At 42.5% G+C, this 18684-nt stretch overlaps 1 protein-coding gene and 1 long non-coding RNA gene across 2 annotated transcripts in view; one reads left to right on the top strand and one right to left on the bottom strand.

Annotated features, from left to right (window-relative positions):
* LOC132383488 (uncharacterized) overlaps positions 1-18684 on the bottom strand; it is a 124651-nt gene that overhangs the window by 16907 nt on the left and 89060 nt on the right. The gene's annotated exons all lie outside the window — the stretch shown is intronic.
* The window catches only part of LOC132383487 (uncharacterized), a 101024-nt gene continuing 85086 nt past the window's right edge, over positions 2747-18684 (top strand). Inside the window, exons 1-2 of the mRNA XM_059954488.1 lie at positions 2747-2877; positions 8359-8520. Of these exons, the coding sequence (XP_059810471.1) occupies positions 8419-8520 (102 nt within the window). The 5' untranslated portion in view covers positions 2747-2877; positions 8359-8418. The remainder of the gene's footprint in view (positions 2878-8358; positions 8521-18684) is intronic.

Genomic DNA, 18684 nt, shown 5'->3' with positions numbered 1-18684 from the left:
CACCATTACCTGGCATTGCACTAAGTTACATTTTTATCTCTGTCTAAACTTTTTGTCTATTTCCTTATTCTGGAGACTTCTGTAACCTCTGCTCCACTGTTTTTCCCTTTCACTTGATGCATATTTTTCCAAGCTGTTGAACCCTCCCCCAACTATTTAGTTTAAAGCCTTACCAACAGCCCGGCTTGTGGGATTCACCAGTACTCTGGTCTCTGTATGGTTCAGGTGGAGTCCATCCTGCTGGAACAGCTCCCTTGCCACAATACTAGCCCCCTTGTCCATGAATTCAGACCAACTTCTTCCTCACCAATCTTGGAACTATATATTTAACTCTGATCTGATTAACCCCATGCTAATTTGCACATGGCTCAGATAACATCCAGAGATTGATGACCTTTTTGGTTTTGCATGTTAATTTAGTTACTAGCTGTTCAAATTCCTTCAGTGGAGCCTCTTTCATTGTTCTTCATACATCATAGGTACTCATGTGGACCATGGGAACTAGATCTTTCCCCTCCCACTCCAGATTTCACTCTGCAGGTCAGATAGGATGCCCCAAATGTGGCCACCAGGCAGACAACACAACCTTCACAACATTTGACCCTTGCAACAGAGAATTCTGTGTATTTCTTTGATTTTACGGTCCCCAATTGCAACTACATTCCTCTTCCCCCCCCCCGCCCCCCTGAATGGCTCATAGTTTAGTTGCTCATCCTTCCTGCAGCCCCCATTCTCATCTTCACAGGGAGCAAGAATCTCAGATCTGTTGGATAATCTCCAGGGTTGATTCTCCACAATGTCTGGATACCTTCCCCACCCTAATGCATTGCAGTTATGAAGATTATATTCAAAGTCAGTAATGTTGAACCTGAGCTCCTTGAGCAACCAACACTTAACTGCAGGTTATTCACCCGTAAGCGCAGTGGGTCCACCAGCTCCCACATCATGCAGCTACAGCACACCAGTTGATCCTGCATCCTTATTTAATTTGTTATTATTTGTTATTTTTTTTCAGTTAACTGCTATAAAACCTTACCTATTCTCACCTGCTACTTGCCAGTGCCTCTTTGCTGAGGTTTCTCAGGCCAAAGCTTCAGACCTCATACTCTTACATTGGCCCAATTATATAATGGCTGATCCAAAATGACCTCTGGAACCTTGGCTTCTGCCTCTTCTCACTGAAACCTCCTGAAGCCAGAGCCTCCATCCCTCACTCTAACCTGTCCATTCTAACAACGGCCACTCCACTTTAAATTCCCTTCTTTTTATTAGGTAAAGTGAAACTCACACACAACAGGACTTACTCTTTTCAGAAGTGCCTTTGGTCACACAGATTTCACTCTTGCTACTTCAAAGTAAAACTCACATGCATTAAGGCTTGGTTTTTTCAGTGGCTTTCCCATTTCAAGTTTGCCCTTTTCCAGTTAGTCATTGCATTGTTTTCCGTGCCAATTTTGTTCTTCCAGTTCCCATTTCTCTTCAGCAATGATCTCTGTATGCATGGTCAGATCTATACATTGTCATAGACATATTTAACTTCACCGTTATCAATTTGCAGCTAGTCCTACTTTTCTGAAGCATTATGTGAACAAGTCTAAAGCTACCCTAACTATCTGCAATTATAATAAACTATTCTCTGTAGTAATTGACCTGAACCCTGCTTCCCCCTCCCCAAACATGACCTCAAAATTGAAATTAATTAAACTGTGCAGATTCCTAGTGTGTCAGATTTCAATGTTTCCTGATTTTAAATTCTTGTGTTTTTTTTTCAATGCTACATACTTGCACACCTTTGATACCTTCACTTTCATTTATATTTTACCTCTACTGTGTTGGATGCACCAACAGCAGTGTAGACTCTTAACATAATAATAAGTACATTATTGATCCTGATTGGGAACTTATTTCATTAAGCAGCATTTAAAAACACACTTAGCAATGATAATAAACAGTAATGATGAACATAATAATGTTAACTGAATAAATACTGAAAAATATACACAATAATAACTTACTAATGTGCAATGTTTGAAATAATAAAACAGACTATTGCACTATGATGTGTGTTCTTTTGCACAGAGATGAACTGTTGTATATGCTTATTTGGTAGGAAAATTTTTTGATAATGATCTGTGTGACAGCGGAGCTGAATGAGCCTGTTCAAAAGGGTTTGCCGCGGCTTATTCAGTAGGCCATGGAGAGGATGTGCTTGATTGTCCGTAATGGACAACAGTTTTTTTTTGGTGACTACTAACTCAGAAGAGTCCGGGTTGTATCCAGGGACAGATCCAAGCCTTTTTGATGAGTTTATTTAGTCTTTTTGCAACACCAGCATTGCTACTTGTTAACATGCTTCTTACCTCAAATTTTATAAACTAATTTGTTCAATTCTTGGCCTCTGCTTTATGTTCTGCTCTAGGTCTCACATTCCCAATTTCTTATTTTATCCTGAAATTCTTTGACTCTGAATCTATGTGTTGCTATTTATAAAGTCCTTGTTTATTAGTGCATAATACAGAGAGAAAAGTTAATGAAGATCTGATAATAACAATGGCATAGTCCATGTCCATCAAATAAAATGAACAGAAAAAAAATGTTGTCCTTTCCAGATTGGTAATAATTTTGTCATTTTTTTCTGAATTAAGGGTGATTTATAAATGACCATAAATTAGTTCACTACATTGACAATGTGCCCTATTAATGTCCTATAATATAATTGATTTCAGGTGGCTCGAAACTGGCACGTAGACCTTGCATCATTTCTTGTAGACAGAGGTGCTGATGTGAATTGCAGTGATAATTTTGGTAGAACACCTCTTCATGTGGCAGCTGCTGCAAATAATGTGGAAATGATTGCGTTTCTTATCCGGAAAGGAGGTAATGAATTCTGACATATTTTAGTGAAATCAAGCAAAATCCTTACAAACACATTACTACTAACAATATTATAAGAAACACGAGATTCTCCAGATAATGGAGCAACATGCACAAAATGCCGGAGGAACTCAGCCAGTCAGGAATAATCTATGGAAATGCATAAACAGTCAACATTTTGAGCAAAGACTTCTTCAGGACTGGAAAGGATGGGGAAAAGATGTCAGAAACAGGACTTGCTAGAAGATGATAGGTGAAGCTAGATGGGTGGGAAAGGTGAAGGGCTGGTGGAGCGGAGAATCTAATAGGAGAGGATAGTGGACTATTGGAGAAAAGGAAGGAGGAGGAGGTAAGTGTGGAGAACAGGAAAGAGGCCAGAGTATGGAATGGAAGAATACGGAAGGAAGAGGAGAAAAAATTACCAGAAGAAGAAATTATTGCTCATGTCATCTGGTTGAAGACAACCTAGACGAAGTATGAGCTGTTGCTCCTCCACCCTGAGGTGGCCTCATTGTGGTAAAAGAGGAGTCAATGAATAAAAATGTTGGAATGGGAGTTGGAATTAAAATGGTTGACCACCGGGAAATTCTGCTTTTTGGGGATGGAGCGGAGTTGCTCAACATTTTAAGAAACAGCATTTCTTAGTTTGAAAATTTACTGACACAAAAATGTATATAAAAAACTGACATAAAGCTATATAAACAAATTTTATTAGTTGTTTTAACTAGAAAATTTTCACTCCTGAATTGGATCTCTTGCACAGTTCACTTGTTCCAATTCTTGCTAGTACAGCAGAGAGGTCACAATACTTCAAAAGCATAGTTTTACTTTTGCTGGCCCAATTACATGATGGAAAGCTAACAAGCAATAATTTAGCATAGATGCTAATACTTTGTGGTGCTGAATGATATTGCAGCTTCAGAACTTACTGGAATGGAATGATAATGGGGCTCCTTCTACAGTGAGCTAGCCACATCAGTGCTACTACACATGTTCTTGGTGAAGTGAAACATATAAAGGCAGGAGGTGAGAGTAAATGATCCCTGCCCTCTCCTGCAAAAATTTGAAGAGAAGGAAAGAGGTCCTGTGTTCCAAAAGGTCACCAAGGACTACCATGCATGTGAAGCTGGGTATAAGGTTGCCCCAGACTGATTCTTACAGATTGACTCCAAGAATACCAGATCAGTGCTACAGAAAATTCCAGGATCTCACGAGGAGAGAGATCTGATACTTAGAAGTTTACCTTAATTGAGTTGTCTTCAACTACAATAAATCCACCAGGTGGCAACTCACATAAACAATATAAGAAGTTGGGCTCTCAGACATCAAGGTTTTGTCTGACAAACATATTGTATTGCTTTGAAATATTTCACCTTTTTCTGGCTAGAATTACCCAAACGAACTTAAGAGAAGAAATTAAGTGTGCTGATCATACTGAAGGAGACTTTCCTTCTGATGGACTACATGGAATATGAAGTCATGTTGCTGATGCTGCAGAATCTCTTGAGCTCCTGGTAGATGTGCATCTTATGACTCTTTATAAAATAGTCCTCCTACAATGGAATGGGTGAATAATTTGCATATTTCTGCACGTTAATAGACACTTCCCAAAATTTACTAGAGCTGTGTCTTTTTTGTCTTTATTACTACATGCTCACTTACAGATTTACAATCTATTCCTTCCCCTTTCTTTTACCTTCTTCCATCTGAGGCCTGAAAGAGGAGGGCCAATCAGAGACTGAAGCTTCTGCTACTGCAAAGCATTAGCTCATACTGAGCTGAATACTGTTTCATATAGAGAGACGTTTGACACTGAGTAGCTGTTATCAGGCCAGAGACTACAGAAGATTCATATGCCAGTTCACTAGAGAAAGCATTCCCAAATTAATGCTGTCTCAGAAGATTTGATTGAATACTCTGAAAGAGAAGGATCACACTATACATGGCAATGTGATGTGGACGCATAACCATATGTTTAGTATATTGATTGGCCTACCTATTAGGAAGGAACATAGAGGATTCTATTTCCAACCAGTTCAGAATTTGTAAAGCAAAGAGCATATCACTTCCACACGAATTGATACTACTGGCATCATTATGTCTCTGTTACAGGAGCTGATGGACCTGTTTCTGTTTTCATGAATCCACAGGCAAAAGCCATTTGAAGTTTTTTTTTGTGTGATAGTGTCAACTTTGCTTACTGCTGGTTGCAGTTTATTTTTGTGAAAGGCTAACATAACCTTAAAAGATCTAATAAGGATTACTTTGGGGGGGGGGGGGAATCAATTGTTGTGCCGATGACAGCAATCAAGTGTGTGGCCTTCTCCATTGTCTAGAATAATTTATGTCAAGAGTGCTGTTCTAGATTTTTTGGCATTCAATGCTATTATCCCACATACCTCAGTAAACAAATTCCTACTGCTTGCTCTAAATACATCACTGTGCATCTGGATGTTCAACTTCTTAACAATCAGACCTCACAGTCAGGATGAACCTTCCTTCCCCATCATACTCAACATGTGCCCCCCCCCCCCCCCCAGGTAATGCGCTGACCGCATTGATATACATTCTGTTCACAAGTAACTCTATGGTCAAGCAATCATACCATCAAGTTCACTGGCTCATCATCCACAATGATGAGACTGCCTACAGAGAGGAGCTGGGAGAGCTCAAGGCCTGTTGCCTAGGCAAATGACCTCTTTCCTAATGTCAACAAGACAAAGGAGATGGTTAATTGCCTTCACACTCTACATTGGTGGCACAGCAAGGAGTTTCAACCTCTTGGGAGTGCACATCATACACAACTTCTCATGGCCCCAGAATACATCAAGAAAGCTCACCAATACCTTTACTTTTTGAGGAGGCTGAAGAGAGCTGGACTTAGCACATCCATATGCACATCATTCTACAGATGCGCAGTAGGGAGCATACTAACAAGCTGCATCACTGCTTGGTACAGAAACTGCGCTGTGGTGGATAGGAGGGCTCTACAACTGGTAATCAAAACTGCCCAACACATCAAGGACGTGCATATATACAGAAAGGGGCCAGGTAACATCATGAATTATTTCACACACCCTACACATAGTGTTTGTCCCATTCCCATTAGGGAAGAGGCTACATAGTATTCACCCCAGGATCACTAGACTCAAAATCAGTAACTTTCCCCAAGTACTAATGTTGATCAACACTTCCACCTGCTATCACCACCACTACTTTATTATTTCCCATCAGTTACCTTAAGTACAGCCTATTATCAACTTAGGGACATTCAATCAGACTATGTAGATAAGCTAAAAACACAAAATGTTGGCAGAACTCAGCAGGCCAGACAGCATCTATGGGAGGAGGCAGTGACGACATTTTGGGCCGAAACCCTTCATCAGGAGTCAAGATAAGCTGTCGTGTTTTTTTATTATTGTGTTCTTCATCTTATTTTTGTGTGCTGCTTCAGATCTGGAGTAACAGTTACTTTGTTCGTCTTACACTTGTATATTGGAACTGACATTAAACAATCTTGAATCTTTCTTATCTTGATGGCCTTCTAGTTATGACCTTTCTCCTACTAACCCCCTTACACCATCACATTGATTCCATTCCTTTCCATATCACAGAAGTTCACAGAGTAAAATGGTACTATTGCTACCTCCTTTCAAAAAGATAGATTTTTAGTTGCAAGGTATTGTGAAGACCAGGATGCTCATTTCTTTTGCTAAGCTGAGTAAATTATGCTCACATTTCAAATGTGGGTATGTTCTATAAAAATGTAATTAACTGCTCTGTGTAAAGGGAGTTTTAGCTCAGGCATCCTTTGTTACTATAATCCATGGTTTAATTGAACGGATAGTGACATCCTGAGATTTTCTGTGTAGCATTCTCCAGAATAGCACAGGGTGCACCTTGTAATGCATCGTATGTGAGGAAGTCAGCTTGTGTTTTATTCTAATGTCCTACATTTCTGATTGATGTGCAGTGTAAAGACTCATGTAGAAAGTGGGTTAATGGAAGAATCAAGCAAGGTTATGGTTCATTAGATAAAGAATTATATTGGTTGTAGGCATTCAGTATGTGGGTATAGGTAACTAGTTACACTTGTCCAATACTCAATTTGATTGAAGTCATTGGAACCATACAGGAGGAGGTGAGCACAAACAACAGCTGATACTCTTGGATTCATGTAATGCTAATAACTAAAGAAAATTGTATTTCTGCCAATACCATCCTCTGCTGTCACCAATCCCTTTTATTTACCAAAAATAAATCCTTATTTTGCATATAACAAACTCCCAATAGATTATAGGCATCCGTTAGTCTCGAGAGACTATGGATTTGCACCTTGGAAAATTTCCAGGGCGCAGGCCTGGGCAGGGTTGTATGGGAGACCGGCAGTTGTCCATGCTGCAAGTCTCCCCTCTCCACACCACCAATGTTGTCCAAGGGAAAGGCAAAGACCGATACAGCTTGGCCCCGGTGTCGTCGCAGAGTAATGTTTGGTTAAATGCCTTGCTCAAGGACACAACACGCTGCCTTAGCTGAGGCTCGAACTAGCGACCTTCAGATCACTAGACCAACGCCTTAACAACTTGGCCACATGCCAACAAAGTTAAATTCATAAACAGCAACATGAATTGTATTTCTTTGTGAAGGATGGTAGGGATCACAGTCAATGTTAAGACTAGCCACAACAGACAAATGAAGTTAAGAAAGAGCATATAGACCTAGGAGTTCAATAAAGCAGTCCTTTTTATTTCAGAATTATCCAATTGAAATTAAGATTTTTCTAGTGAACAATTGATGGATTCTTTTTCTGTCATACCCAGACGAATTCCTTGAATGAGTTGAGCTAATGTGCCTGTGTCATGACAATTGTGTCAAATGGCACTATTCCCTATGAATCTCTTAGTAGTTTTTGTGGAAAAATATAATTTGCATGATTGATTGGTGCTTGCCAATCTGAACATAACTGGACTATGCTCAACTGCAATCCCATTAAGTTATTTCTTAACATCTATTCAAACTTCCAGCATCAAGCCACCTTACACCACCACATGCCCTCGAACACTTTGATTTCATCTCTTCCCAGTCTCTGACACCATAATTGTCCCGGGCATCTTTGGTCTTGATGCTTTTTTTTTGCACCCCACCCTAACAACAAAGTTCCAAATATTGGCCCCTTCTCTCTTTTCCAGCAGTACCGGACATTCAGTCCAGCAGCTTAGGTTTCTTAAATACTTTTGTTGATCTTCCAATCCAGCTTTCAGTTCAGCATCTAAAGCTCCCTTTCTTTCCCTCCCAGCTTTGCCCCGATTGTCTGACTTTTGAGTACTTTTTTTTATCCCCCACAATCTCTTTAGAACCAGATCACCACATTTTGTTTTGAGTACTACCGAGATTAGAAATTAAAGTTTGTGATATACTTGTATATAATTGGTATCAATTTGACTGGAAAGATACAATTGTGTTATTTGCTGCTTTTTTTTTTAGCAAAAGTGGATGCAGTTTCAGATGGTGACTTACTGACACCCGTGCACTGTGCAGTAAAACATGATGCCTTTGAAGCTCTTGTATGCTTATATGATCACCATGCAAATATTCATAAAAGGGACTTCAAACAAAGAACACCACTCTTTCTTGCTGCTGAACATGGTTAGTGTAAGCAATGAATTTCTGTTGCTAGATATATTTGTGTTCTTACTGGAAATTGAACATGTATGTTTATCTTACAGTGGTAAGAAAATGAATATTCCCAGCTCCAGGAATTGCTGTGAATGTTATTTAGGTTAGCATCCTGGATCCAGTTCTGTTCATTAGCTTTATTAATAATTTCTACAAAACATCTGAAATGTTTACTGATGGTTACTGTGTGTTCCAGTTCTTTCCCCTTAATGAAGCAGTCCATGCCAGTAGCTTGAATTAAACCAGTCCTGTGCAGATTAACCTCTCTCTTCAAATTAATATACATGTCAGAAAAATGACATGGTCTGATTTGTCCAAAAGGGTTATGGAGATTTGATTATTCATGACTGTGCTATGGATTTTATGAGAATTCATGGATTCGGGACTAGTGCAGGAAAGTGGTGCCAAAGTAGAAGATAAACCATGATCTTCTTGAATGATAAAACAAGTACAAGGATTCAATTGTTCACTTGTTTCTGTTTCCTGTGTGTTAACATTGGGCTCCCTGGCATTAGATCAGCCATCTCTTGTAAAGTTAACCTATAACTTGTACAATAATGTTTTCTTTGTGTAGGACAAAATCTCTGTCTCTTACTTAGAAAAGATTCTGTATTGGAAGGCAATAGCATATTCATTTCTAGTACAAATGTGACTCCAATATCCAAATATTTTACCTGATCACTGATTTACATTAGCCTCTAATTCAGAATAAGGTAAGAACAATACATCTTGTATATACTCATAAGCATAAGCTCAATGCAGGTATTCCCAACCTTTCCAGCACTATTCAAAATTAATTTGAGCATCTCACCTCCAGTTGAAGAGAAAATCGACTAAGGTCCAAATGCACTCTTAATTCTCTTTTATGTCATGTGGCTGATAGGCCAACTATTGGTCTTCTGCCTTATGGCATCAATACTAAAAGAAGCAGTCAAAGGCATGATAGAACAAGGGTACAATGATATCATAGAAGAAATGGATCCAAACTGCAATTACAGGGGAGAAAATGAAATTCATCCCTTTCAAAGATAAATATGGTTTTCATTTTAAATACCTCCAGTTAGGGACCTATTGTTTTCTGTGACTGAAGGCTTGGCTAATGTCTTTTTGAATAGTCAAGTGTTCTACTTGAATCTCTAGTGGTGTCAATAACTGCCAGTTAAATGTAAGATCTTTTCAGAAACCTAGGAATGATGGTAGAACCAGTGATAGAGTTCCAGTCAGATGTGTCACATTTTTGCAGTATTTAGAAAAAAATTCATTCTCAAAAACTCTTAACTGGAATGCAAAGCTACGTTTATGCTTTTCTGCTAACCTTTAGCAATGTGTATTTATATATCTATATTTAGGAGTTTTATCCTTTAAATACACTGCAATATAGAATTTGTACTCAGGCATGCATAATTTTGTTACTTGGTATTTGAACTCTGGTTCATGATCAAACTGCCAAAACTCCTCTCCTCTGACCCAATATGATCAGTTCATTGCCTTTCTTACCTGTCAATCCTAGACAGGCAGGCATTTCTATTCTCCACTCAGCTAACAGGAATCACCTGCCACTCATTTCCAACTGATCACCTGCAGCCTATTTAAACCCAGCTTTCATCCACAGTCTTTGTTTACTCATCCAAACCAGATAGCCTCAACCAGTTGCTCCCAGCCTTCAGTTGCCTTGTTGCTTTTGGTGCTTAGTACTTGTTCTCTCTTGTTTTATGGCCCCTTGTGGCTTGCTGTTTTGCTGTTTATTATTAAGGCTTTTGATCACCACTAAATCTTGCTGCTGAACATGGTTAGATAAGACGGGAAAGAATAGGATCTATCAAGTGTGACAGTGGGAAAGTGTGTATGGAACCAGAGGAAATAGCAGAGGTACATATTGAATACTTCAGTTGTTGTGGCTATCCTTCAAGGTCGAGGATGATGGTCTTTGTTCTGTTTCCACAGAGTGAAGACACCTGTGTGTGTTTTTGTTTAACGTGTACTTGATGTTGCACTCCAATAAGCACACGATACTTCACAAATCAACCAACTGATTCCGATGGCATGGAAACCACGACGATTGGAACTGATGGATTTGTTGCAGCCTTCATCTGTCTTCACAGCCATTGAATTCAAAGTAACTTTGTCCTCCTGTTCCACCGTTGAGGTCTTGGTTGGATTGTTCTTTGTCAAGGACCTCACCCTCGAGCTCTTAGGATCTCAGGACCACACCAGCTTCTCCACCACAACAAGGTGACAATCCACGGAGAAGTTTACTTCAGTATTCACTATAGAAAAGGATCTTGATGATTGTAGTGATGACTTGCAGTGGACTGAAAAACTTGAGCATGTAGATATTAAGAAAGAGGATGTGCTGGAGCTTTTGGAAAGCATCAAGTTGGATAAGTCGCCGAGACCGGATGAGATGTACCCCAGGCTACTGTGGGAGATGAGGGAGGAGATTGCTGAGCCTCTGACGATGATCTCTGGGGAGAGATCAGTGATCAATGGGGAGAGATTCCGGAGGATTGGAGGGTTGCAGATGTTCCCTTATTCAAGAAAGGGAGTAGAGATAGCCCAGGAAATTATAGACCAGTGAGTCTTACTTCAGTGATTGGTAAGTTGATGGAGAAGATCCTGAGAGGCAGGATTTATGAACATTTTGGGAGGTATAATATGATAAGGAATATTCAGCATGGCTTTGTCAAGGGCAGGTCGTGCCTTATCAGCCTGATTGAATTTTTTGAGGATGTGACTAAACACATTGATGAAAGAAGAGCAGTAGATGTAGTGTATATGGATTTCAGCAAAGTATTTAATAAGGTACCCCATGCAAGGCTTATTGAGAAAGTAAGGAGGCATGGGATCCAAGGCGACATTCCTTGGTGGATCCAGAACTGGCTTGCCCACAGAAGGCAAAGAGTGGTTGTAGACGGGTCATATTCTGTATGGAGGTCGGTCACCAGTGGAGTGCCTCAGGGATCTGTTCTGGGACCCTTACTCTTCGTGATTTTTATAAATGACCTGGATGAAGAAGTGGAGGGATGGGTTAGTAAGTTTGCTGATGACACAAAGGTTGGGTGTGTTGTGGGTAGTATGGAGGGCTGTCAGAGGTTACAGCGGGACATTGATAGGATGCAAAACTGGGTTGAGAAGTGGCAGATGGAGTTCAACCCAGATAAGTGCGAAGTGGTTCATTTTGGTAGGTCAAATATGATGGCAGAATATAGTATTAATGTTAAGACTCTTGGCAGTGTGGAGGATCAGAGGGACCTTGGGGTCTGAATCCATAGGACACTCAAAGCAGCTGCGCAGGTTGACTCTGTGGTTAAGATGTACAGTGTATTGGCCTTCATCAATCGTGGAGTTGAATTTAGTTGCAGCTATGTTGGACCCTGGTCAGACCCCACTTGGAGTACTGTGCTCAGTTCTGGTCGCCTCACTACAGGAAAGATGTGGAAGCCATAGAAAGAGTGCAGAGGAGATTTACAAGGATGTTGCCTGGATTGGGGAACATGCCTTATGAGAATAGGTTGAGTGAAGTCAGCCTTTTCTCCTTGGAGCGGCAGAGGATGAGAGGTGACCTGGTAGAGGTGTATAAGATGATGAGAGGCGTTGATCATGTGGATAATCAGAGGCTTTTTCCCAGGTTTAGGGTGCTGGGGAGTAGGTACAAAGGAGATGTTAGGGGTAAGTTTTTTAAATCTGAGTGGTGAGTGTATGAAGTGGGCTGCCGGCAACGGTGGTGGAGGCAGATATGATAGGGTCTTTTAAGAGACTTTTGGATAGATACATGAAGCTTAGAAAAATACAGGGCTATGGGTAAGCCTAGTAATTTCTAAGGTAGGGACATGTTTGGCAGAACTTTGAGGACCGAAGAGCCTGTATTGTGCTGTAGCTTTTCTATTTCTATGTTTTAAATCGTCTCCACTGCTGTGTATTTGGGTCAAGTCTCTTCTACATTTCCTGATAAAATGAGTGAAGTATAGATTGACCCAGCAGAGTATACTTGCCTAAAGGAAGTAGTCCTTTGACATGAGCACATGATCCAGAAGCACCAGGAAGCCATTGCTTGCCATTTTCTTCCAATTCTCCATCTTGGTACAGCAACCCCGTGCCAGTCAACTTTCTCCCTTGGAGCCCCTGATTTTAGTGCCTGAATGCTTCGACAGATCCCCAACCTAATGCTGCAACTTTCTGTCCTAGTATGTTTTTACACACAGTTGCTTTACACACACAACAGGTTCTGGTGGATTCTAGCACAGGAGGCAACTTTCTGGACCAGACTCTGTATTTGCAGCTTAGACTCCTTACTGAGTCTTTCTCTCACTCCTTCTGCATCACAGCTATTGATGGACATCACTTGGGATTTGGGATGGTCAGAGTGCGCACACAGCCAATGCACGTGAGTATTGGAGAACACCGTGAGTCCATTTAATTCCTCTTGATAGATTCACTTAACACTCCCCTCATTTTGGGTTACCCCTGGCTCTTCACTCCCAACCCTCACTTCACCTTGTCATCTGGTATTCTTAAACTTTTGTTAGCTGGTTAGATAGCGAACCTAATTCTCTGACATATGGTTCATCTCCATAGCCTCCCTCAGGACATTGTGTTGGACCAGGGTGCACAATTCGTGTTTCGCTTCTGACTGGCCTTCTGCTCCCTCCACCACATCTGAAACATCTTTAAATAGTCATTAAAGATGGCATTACTGAAGGTGGATGACAGCTTACTGGCGGTTTCCAAAGCATGAAATACAACTAAATACTCTTAATAAACAATACTTATGTGGAAAATTGTGGTAAAGGATCACTGCAAACAACGAAGGTGCAAGCAAAAACGAGGCTGATCCAAAGGTTGGGGCATGAGAACACCTGAGAACCCTCCGGCTCACACTTGAGTTCCACCCTCTCTCCACCCAATGCTGGCTGCCTCTCCATCTGACCCTCAATACCTTCCCTCCTCTCACCCAACTCAGTATGGGAAGGGCCAGGAGCCTCCTCTTCTGGTACTGGAGCACCAGCGAATGGGAACAGGGGCCACGCATCTGAGTCATCATCTTCCGAATCGGTATCCATTCCCGGGTTAAGGACCAGTCCCCGCTCTTCAGCAGCGGCCTCTTCCCTTGCTCCGCGCCCTCACAGAGTCCTTGTACTAGACACAACCTCCCACTCTGGTTCCTTGTCCACCTGCACTGCTTGACCCAGGGGCAGCAGCTGATTCCAATAGAGTACCTTGATAGGCCCATTCCCATCCTCAGGTTTCACCCGGTAAACTGGTAGATTCAGCATCTGGCTCTCTATTACATAGGGGCTGGCCGCCCATCCATCTGCCAACTTGTGCTTACCAGGGAGTCCCAAATTCCATAAAAGGACCCAGTCGCTCGGCAATAATTGGACAAATTTCACCTTTTGGTCATACCGCAACTTATTCCTTTGATTTTGTTTGGTAGCCACCACCTCGGCCAACTTGTACGCCCGCTGTAACTCCCTCTTCATGTCGGACACATGAAGGGCTTCCCGGGTAATTCACCCACTTCAACTCCAAAACACAAGTCAATGGGCAACCTCGCTTCCCGCCCGAACATCAGATAATAGGGTGAGTACCCTGTAGCATCTTTGCGAGTACAATTGTAACAGTGAACCAATTGTCCAATATGACGACTCCACTTACTTTTCTGCCCAATCTCCAGTGTCCCAAGCATGTCCAACAGGGTCCTGTTGAACCTCTCTGGCTGAGGATCTCCCTGTGGGTGATAAGGGGTAGTCCTGGATTTCTCAACCCCAAGCATAGTCAGTAATTCATGGATAAGGCAGCTCTCAAAGTCCTGCCCCTGATCACTATGGATTCGCCTGGGAAGGCCGTAATGAACAAAATACTTCTCCCATAACACCTTCGCCACTGTCTTCGCCTTCTGATCCTTAGTGGGTAATGCCTGAGCATAGCGAGTGTAATGATCAGTGATGACTAAGACATTCGCGGTGTTGCTGGTGTCAGGCTCAATCGACAGAAAATCCATACATACCAAGTCCAGAGGTCCCGCACTCTGCAAGTGCGACAGTGGAGCCGCTGACGCTGGCAGGGTCTTCCTCCTAATGCAACGACAGCATTTCCTACAGTATTCTTCGACCTCCCCCCTCATCTGGGGCCAGTAGAACCAGTCTTTGAGTAATCCATAGGTTTTTTCCACCCCAGATGTCCAGAATCATTATGTAAGGCCTGGAGTACAGTCTGCCGATACTTCTCTGGCAGGACCAGTTGCCATCGGCAGGGTTGGTCAGGAGGCGCCGGTAGCCGGTACAAAATTTGGTTCTTTAACTTTAACCGAGACCACTCCTTCAATAACAGAGGCACGGACGGGTGTTTTGCCTTATCAGCCAACTCCACATCCCCCTTCTCTACCACTCTCCACACAGTGCCAAGACCTGGGTCATTCTGCTGAGCAGCTGCCACTTCCCCTGTACTCAGTTCTGGCAACTGTTTAGTCCACAGTGCAGTCAGGTCACAGTAAGCTAGGGGTATGGCGTCATCAAAAACCCCCAAATGGTCCATGGCTCGCTCCAGCCTTCCTCTTCCCTCGGCCTTCACGGTGATAGCAAACTGACACATTGCCTTCACTCCAGGGGCAGGGACACTCTTCCACTCCTCATCCTTCTCCTGTTCCCCCGACTCCCGATGTGTCAAAGCATCCGCATTGACATTCTTGCTTCCTGGGCGGTACCTCAGGCTGAACTCATATACCGAAAAGGCCGCCAGCCACCGATGTCCTTTGGCATACAGTTCAGCCGAAGTCAAAATATAAGTGAGAGGATTGTTATCTGTTCTCACCTCAAACATCGCTCCGTACAGGTAATCGCTCCGCTAGTCCGCCACCACCCACTTCAACGCCAGGAACTCCAACTTGTGAGTGGGATAGTTTCTCTCAGAGGGCGACAAGCTTCGGCTGACAGATGCTACCGGTCTCAATGCTTTGCCATGCTCCTGGTACAGAACAGCCCCTAGACCCTCTTGGCTGGCATCCGTGTGCAGCACATATGGCTTTTGGGGATCAGCAAAAGCCAACACCAGGGCCTGGGTCAGCGCCCTTTTCAAAGATCGGAATGCCTCTTCACATCGATCATCCCATCTCGAGCCAAAAGGTTCCGCCGGGTTCCAGTATCCTCCAACGTCTTGCCTCCGGTCCCCCTTCCTTTTCTTTCCCAGCGGGGGATATCCACACAACAGCTGAGTCAACGGGTGACACATTTTGGCGTCTCCTTTCACGACTCGGCGGTAATACCCACAGAACTCGGCCAGGTGGTCACGGCCTCTATCTTGGTTGGATCAGTAGCCACTCCCTCTTGCGAAATGATATGGCCAACCTAGCTAACCGACGACTTGCAGAACGGCATTTGTCCAGGGAAAGCTTCAGCCCTTCTTCATTAAGCCGGCTTAACACCTTCAACAGCCTCTCCTCATGTTCCTCCAAAGTCAATCCAAACACTATCAAATCGTCCAGGTACACCAGCACCTCCAACAGATTCATATCCCCCACAGTTCTCTCCTTGAGCCTCTGGAAGGTGGCTGGGGCCCCTGATATGCCTTGGGGCATTCGTTCGAACTGAAAGAACCCCAGCGGGCAGATAAAGGCTGTCTTCTCTTTATTGCCCTCACTCATCGGGATCTGGTAATACCCACTTCTTAAGTCCAGCACACTGAACCACTTCGCTCCGTCGCCTGCGTAATTCCACAGCCCCTGACAATCCAATCCCGGACGTGCCCCCACAAATGTAACACTCACCCAACAGGCTGGTATATGTCTAGGGGAAAATGAGATCCAGCCACACACCACCCCCACCTCCCGTACACGCAGGTGCTGTGGGAATCAAGTTTATGCCTCGCGCACGCACAGTATCAAATTCACACCAGTTACCGTTATGAAATACACTTTAAAGAGTTTACTAAAACTATGAGTACTAGGCAATACAATATATATGAAAGAAAAGAAAAAGCAAAAGGCGCCAACTTATCAAAGTTCAGTCAGTTTAGTGCACATCGTTGGAGCTCAACCATCGAACCATTCGACCATTCGTCACTTTCCTCTGACCTCCACGTCTTCGCACCGATGTCAACCAAGCAGTGCAGCACACGTCCACCTTTCTCAGTGTCTTCTTCCCAACTCTCCTGAAAACCCGCGAAAACCCCCCAAGCTCCCAGCCTCACAAGACAAAATAACATTCCCCATTGGTTATCAAATGAATACAATCCCCATATCAGCAAGTCTAAAGCTAACTAACTGCGAGAGAAACACTTATCAGACAAAGAAGCATTTCTACTCTTAACAAGCCAAAGAAGCCATTTTGAGTAACATACACAGGACATTGTACACGGGTGTGAGATGGAGTTGGAGCAAGTTTGAGGCATGTTCAGGTGGCTGGAGTGAGGTTAGGGCATGTTCAAGACAGAGTTGAGAGAGTGGAGCGGAGTTGTTTCGGAGTCCATCTACCCAAACCAGGAGCATGGTTGAATCCATCTAAGCACTGGGCTGATCTGGAATGATTGAGTCCAGGCCAGAACGTGGAGCCCAGAGCATATCACTATGTCAGGGCCCGAGTCTAAGAATAGGGATGACCCTGGTTTAGACAATTTCAACGTGGGGCCAGGTGGACTGCAAAGGCAGGGTGTTGGAGGGTCCAGTTCTGCTCTGCAACTTTCTACTCTGCTCTCCTCAGCACTGAGGCTGTGTGGTACTCTGGCTGCTGCGGGCTTAGTGTCTGCAAGCTTTGCAGCGATTTGCTGTGTTGTGTGATGAACTGAGGCTATGGAACTGCTCGGTTAGCTCCAGGCTTTGGGTGTATGGAGTCAGTTTCATTCTGAATGTTGATACTTGCTTTATTATTTGCATGTTTGTTATTTTCTCTCTCTGTGCATTGGGTGTTGGTCTTTTTTTTAATTGGTTACTTTCGGGTTTTTTGTTTTGTGGCTGCCTGTAAGCAGGCTAATCTCAAGGTTGTATAATTTATACATACTTCGATGATAAATGTTCTTTTGAACTTTGAACCTGGGTGAGTTTACCCTCTGGCTATTATCTGCAGACCAATCTTCAGTCAGAGAGCCAGTCAGCAAGTGGAGAAGCTTCTGCAATGTTTCACCACCTCTAACCCTTCCAAATGAATTAGAATTGGGTTTATTATCACCAAAATGTGTCATGAATTTTGTTAACTTAACTGTAGCAGTTCAATGCAATACATGATAATGTAAAAGGGAAAAATTAATAAGTAAATCAGTTACAGTCATTATATATATTTATATTGAATAGGTTAAAATGGTGCAAAATCAAAAATAATATACATTTTAAAGAAGTGAGGTAATGTTCATGGTTTCAATGTTCATTTAGGAATCCTATGGCAGAGGGGAAGAAGCTGTCCCTGAATCACTGAGTGTGTGCCTTCAGGCTTCTGTACAGTCAGCCCTCCTTATCCACGGGGGATTGGTTCCGGGTCCAAAAAAACGCGGCTGCTCAAGTCCCTTATTTAACCTGGCTTAGTGCTGGTGGACATTAGGACCTGGGGGAGCTCAGACCCGCTGCCTGTGGCTGCTGCTGAATCCGCAGTGTTTATGTTCCGTTGATGGAAAATATTGAAAATAAAGTGGAAATAATAAAGCGATCAGAAAGGTGAAATGTCATTGGAAAAGCATTAGGCTACAGTTAGTCAATGATTGGAACAATTTTAAAGGATAAAGTGAGAATAATGGAGCATGTGAAAGGCCTTGCCCAATGAAAGCTACAATTATTACTAAGCAACACAGTGGTTTAATTATTGAAATACATACCTTTCTTAAGAGTTTTATATGCATAGAAAGGTAAAATATATGCAATAAACTAAGACAAACGTTTGTCTAACTGACGCTAAATAATACCGGATGTACCTGTTCTGACTTGTGTACAATGCCTGTATTTTAAATCATCTCTAGATTACTTATAGTACCTAATACAATGTAAATGCTATGTAAATAGTTGTTATACTGTATTGTTTAGGGAATAATGACATGAAAAAGAAGTCTGTACATGCTCAAACAATGAGTGCTGGAGAGAGAACTTCCAGGTTTTACTGATCCGTGGTTGGCTGAATCCGTGCATGTGGAACCCGCAATAAGGTGGGCCGACTGTAC

Source organism: Hypanus sabinus, chromosome 30, assembly GCF_030144855.1.
Source record: "Hypanus sabinus isolate sHypSab1 chromosome 30, sHypSab1.hap1, whole genome shotgun sequence".
NCBI classification, from domain to species: Eukaryota; Metazoa; Chordata; class Chondrichthyes; order Myliobatiformes; family Dasyatidae; genus Hypanus; species Hypanus sabinus.
This window is presented reverse-complemented; position numbering and strand designations above follow the sequence as displayed.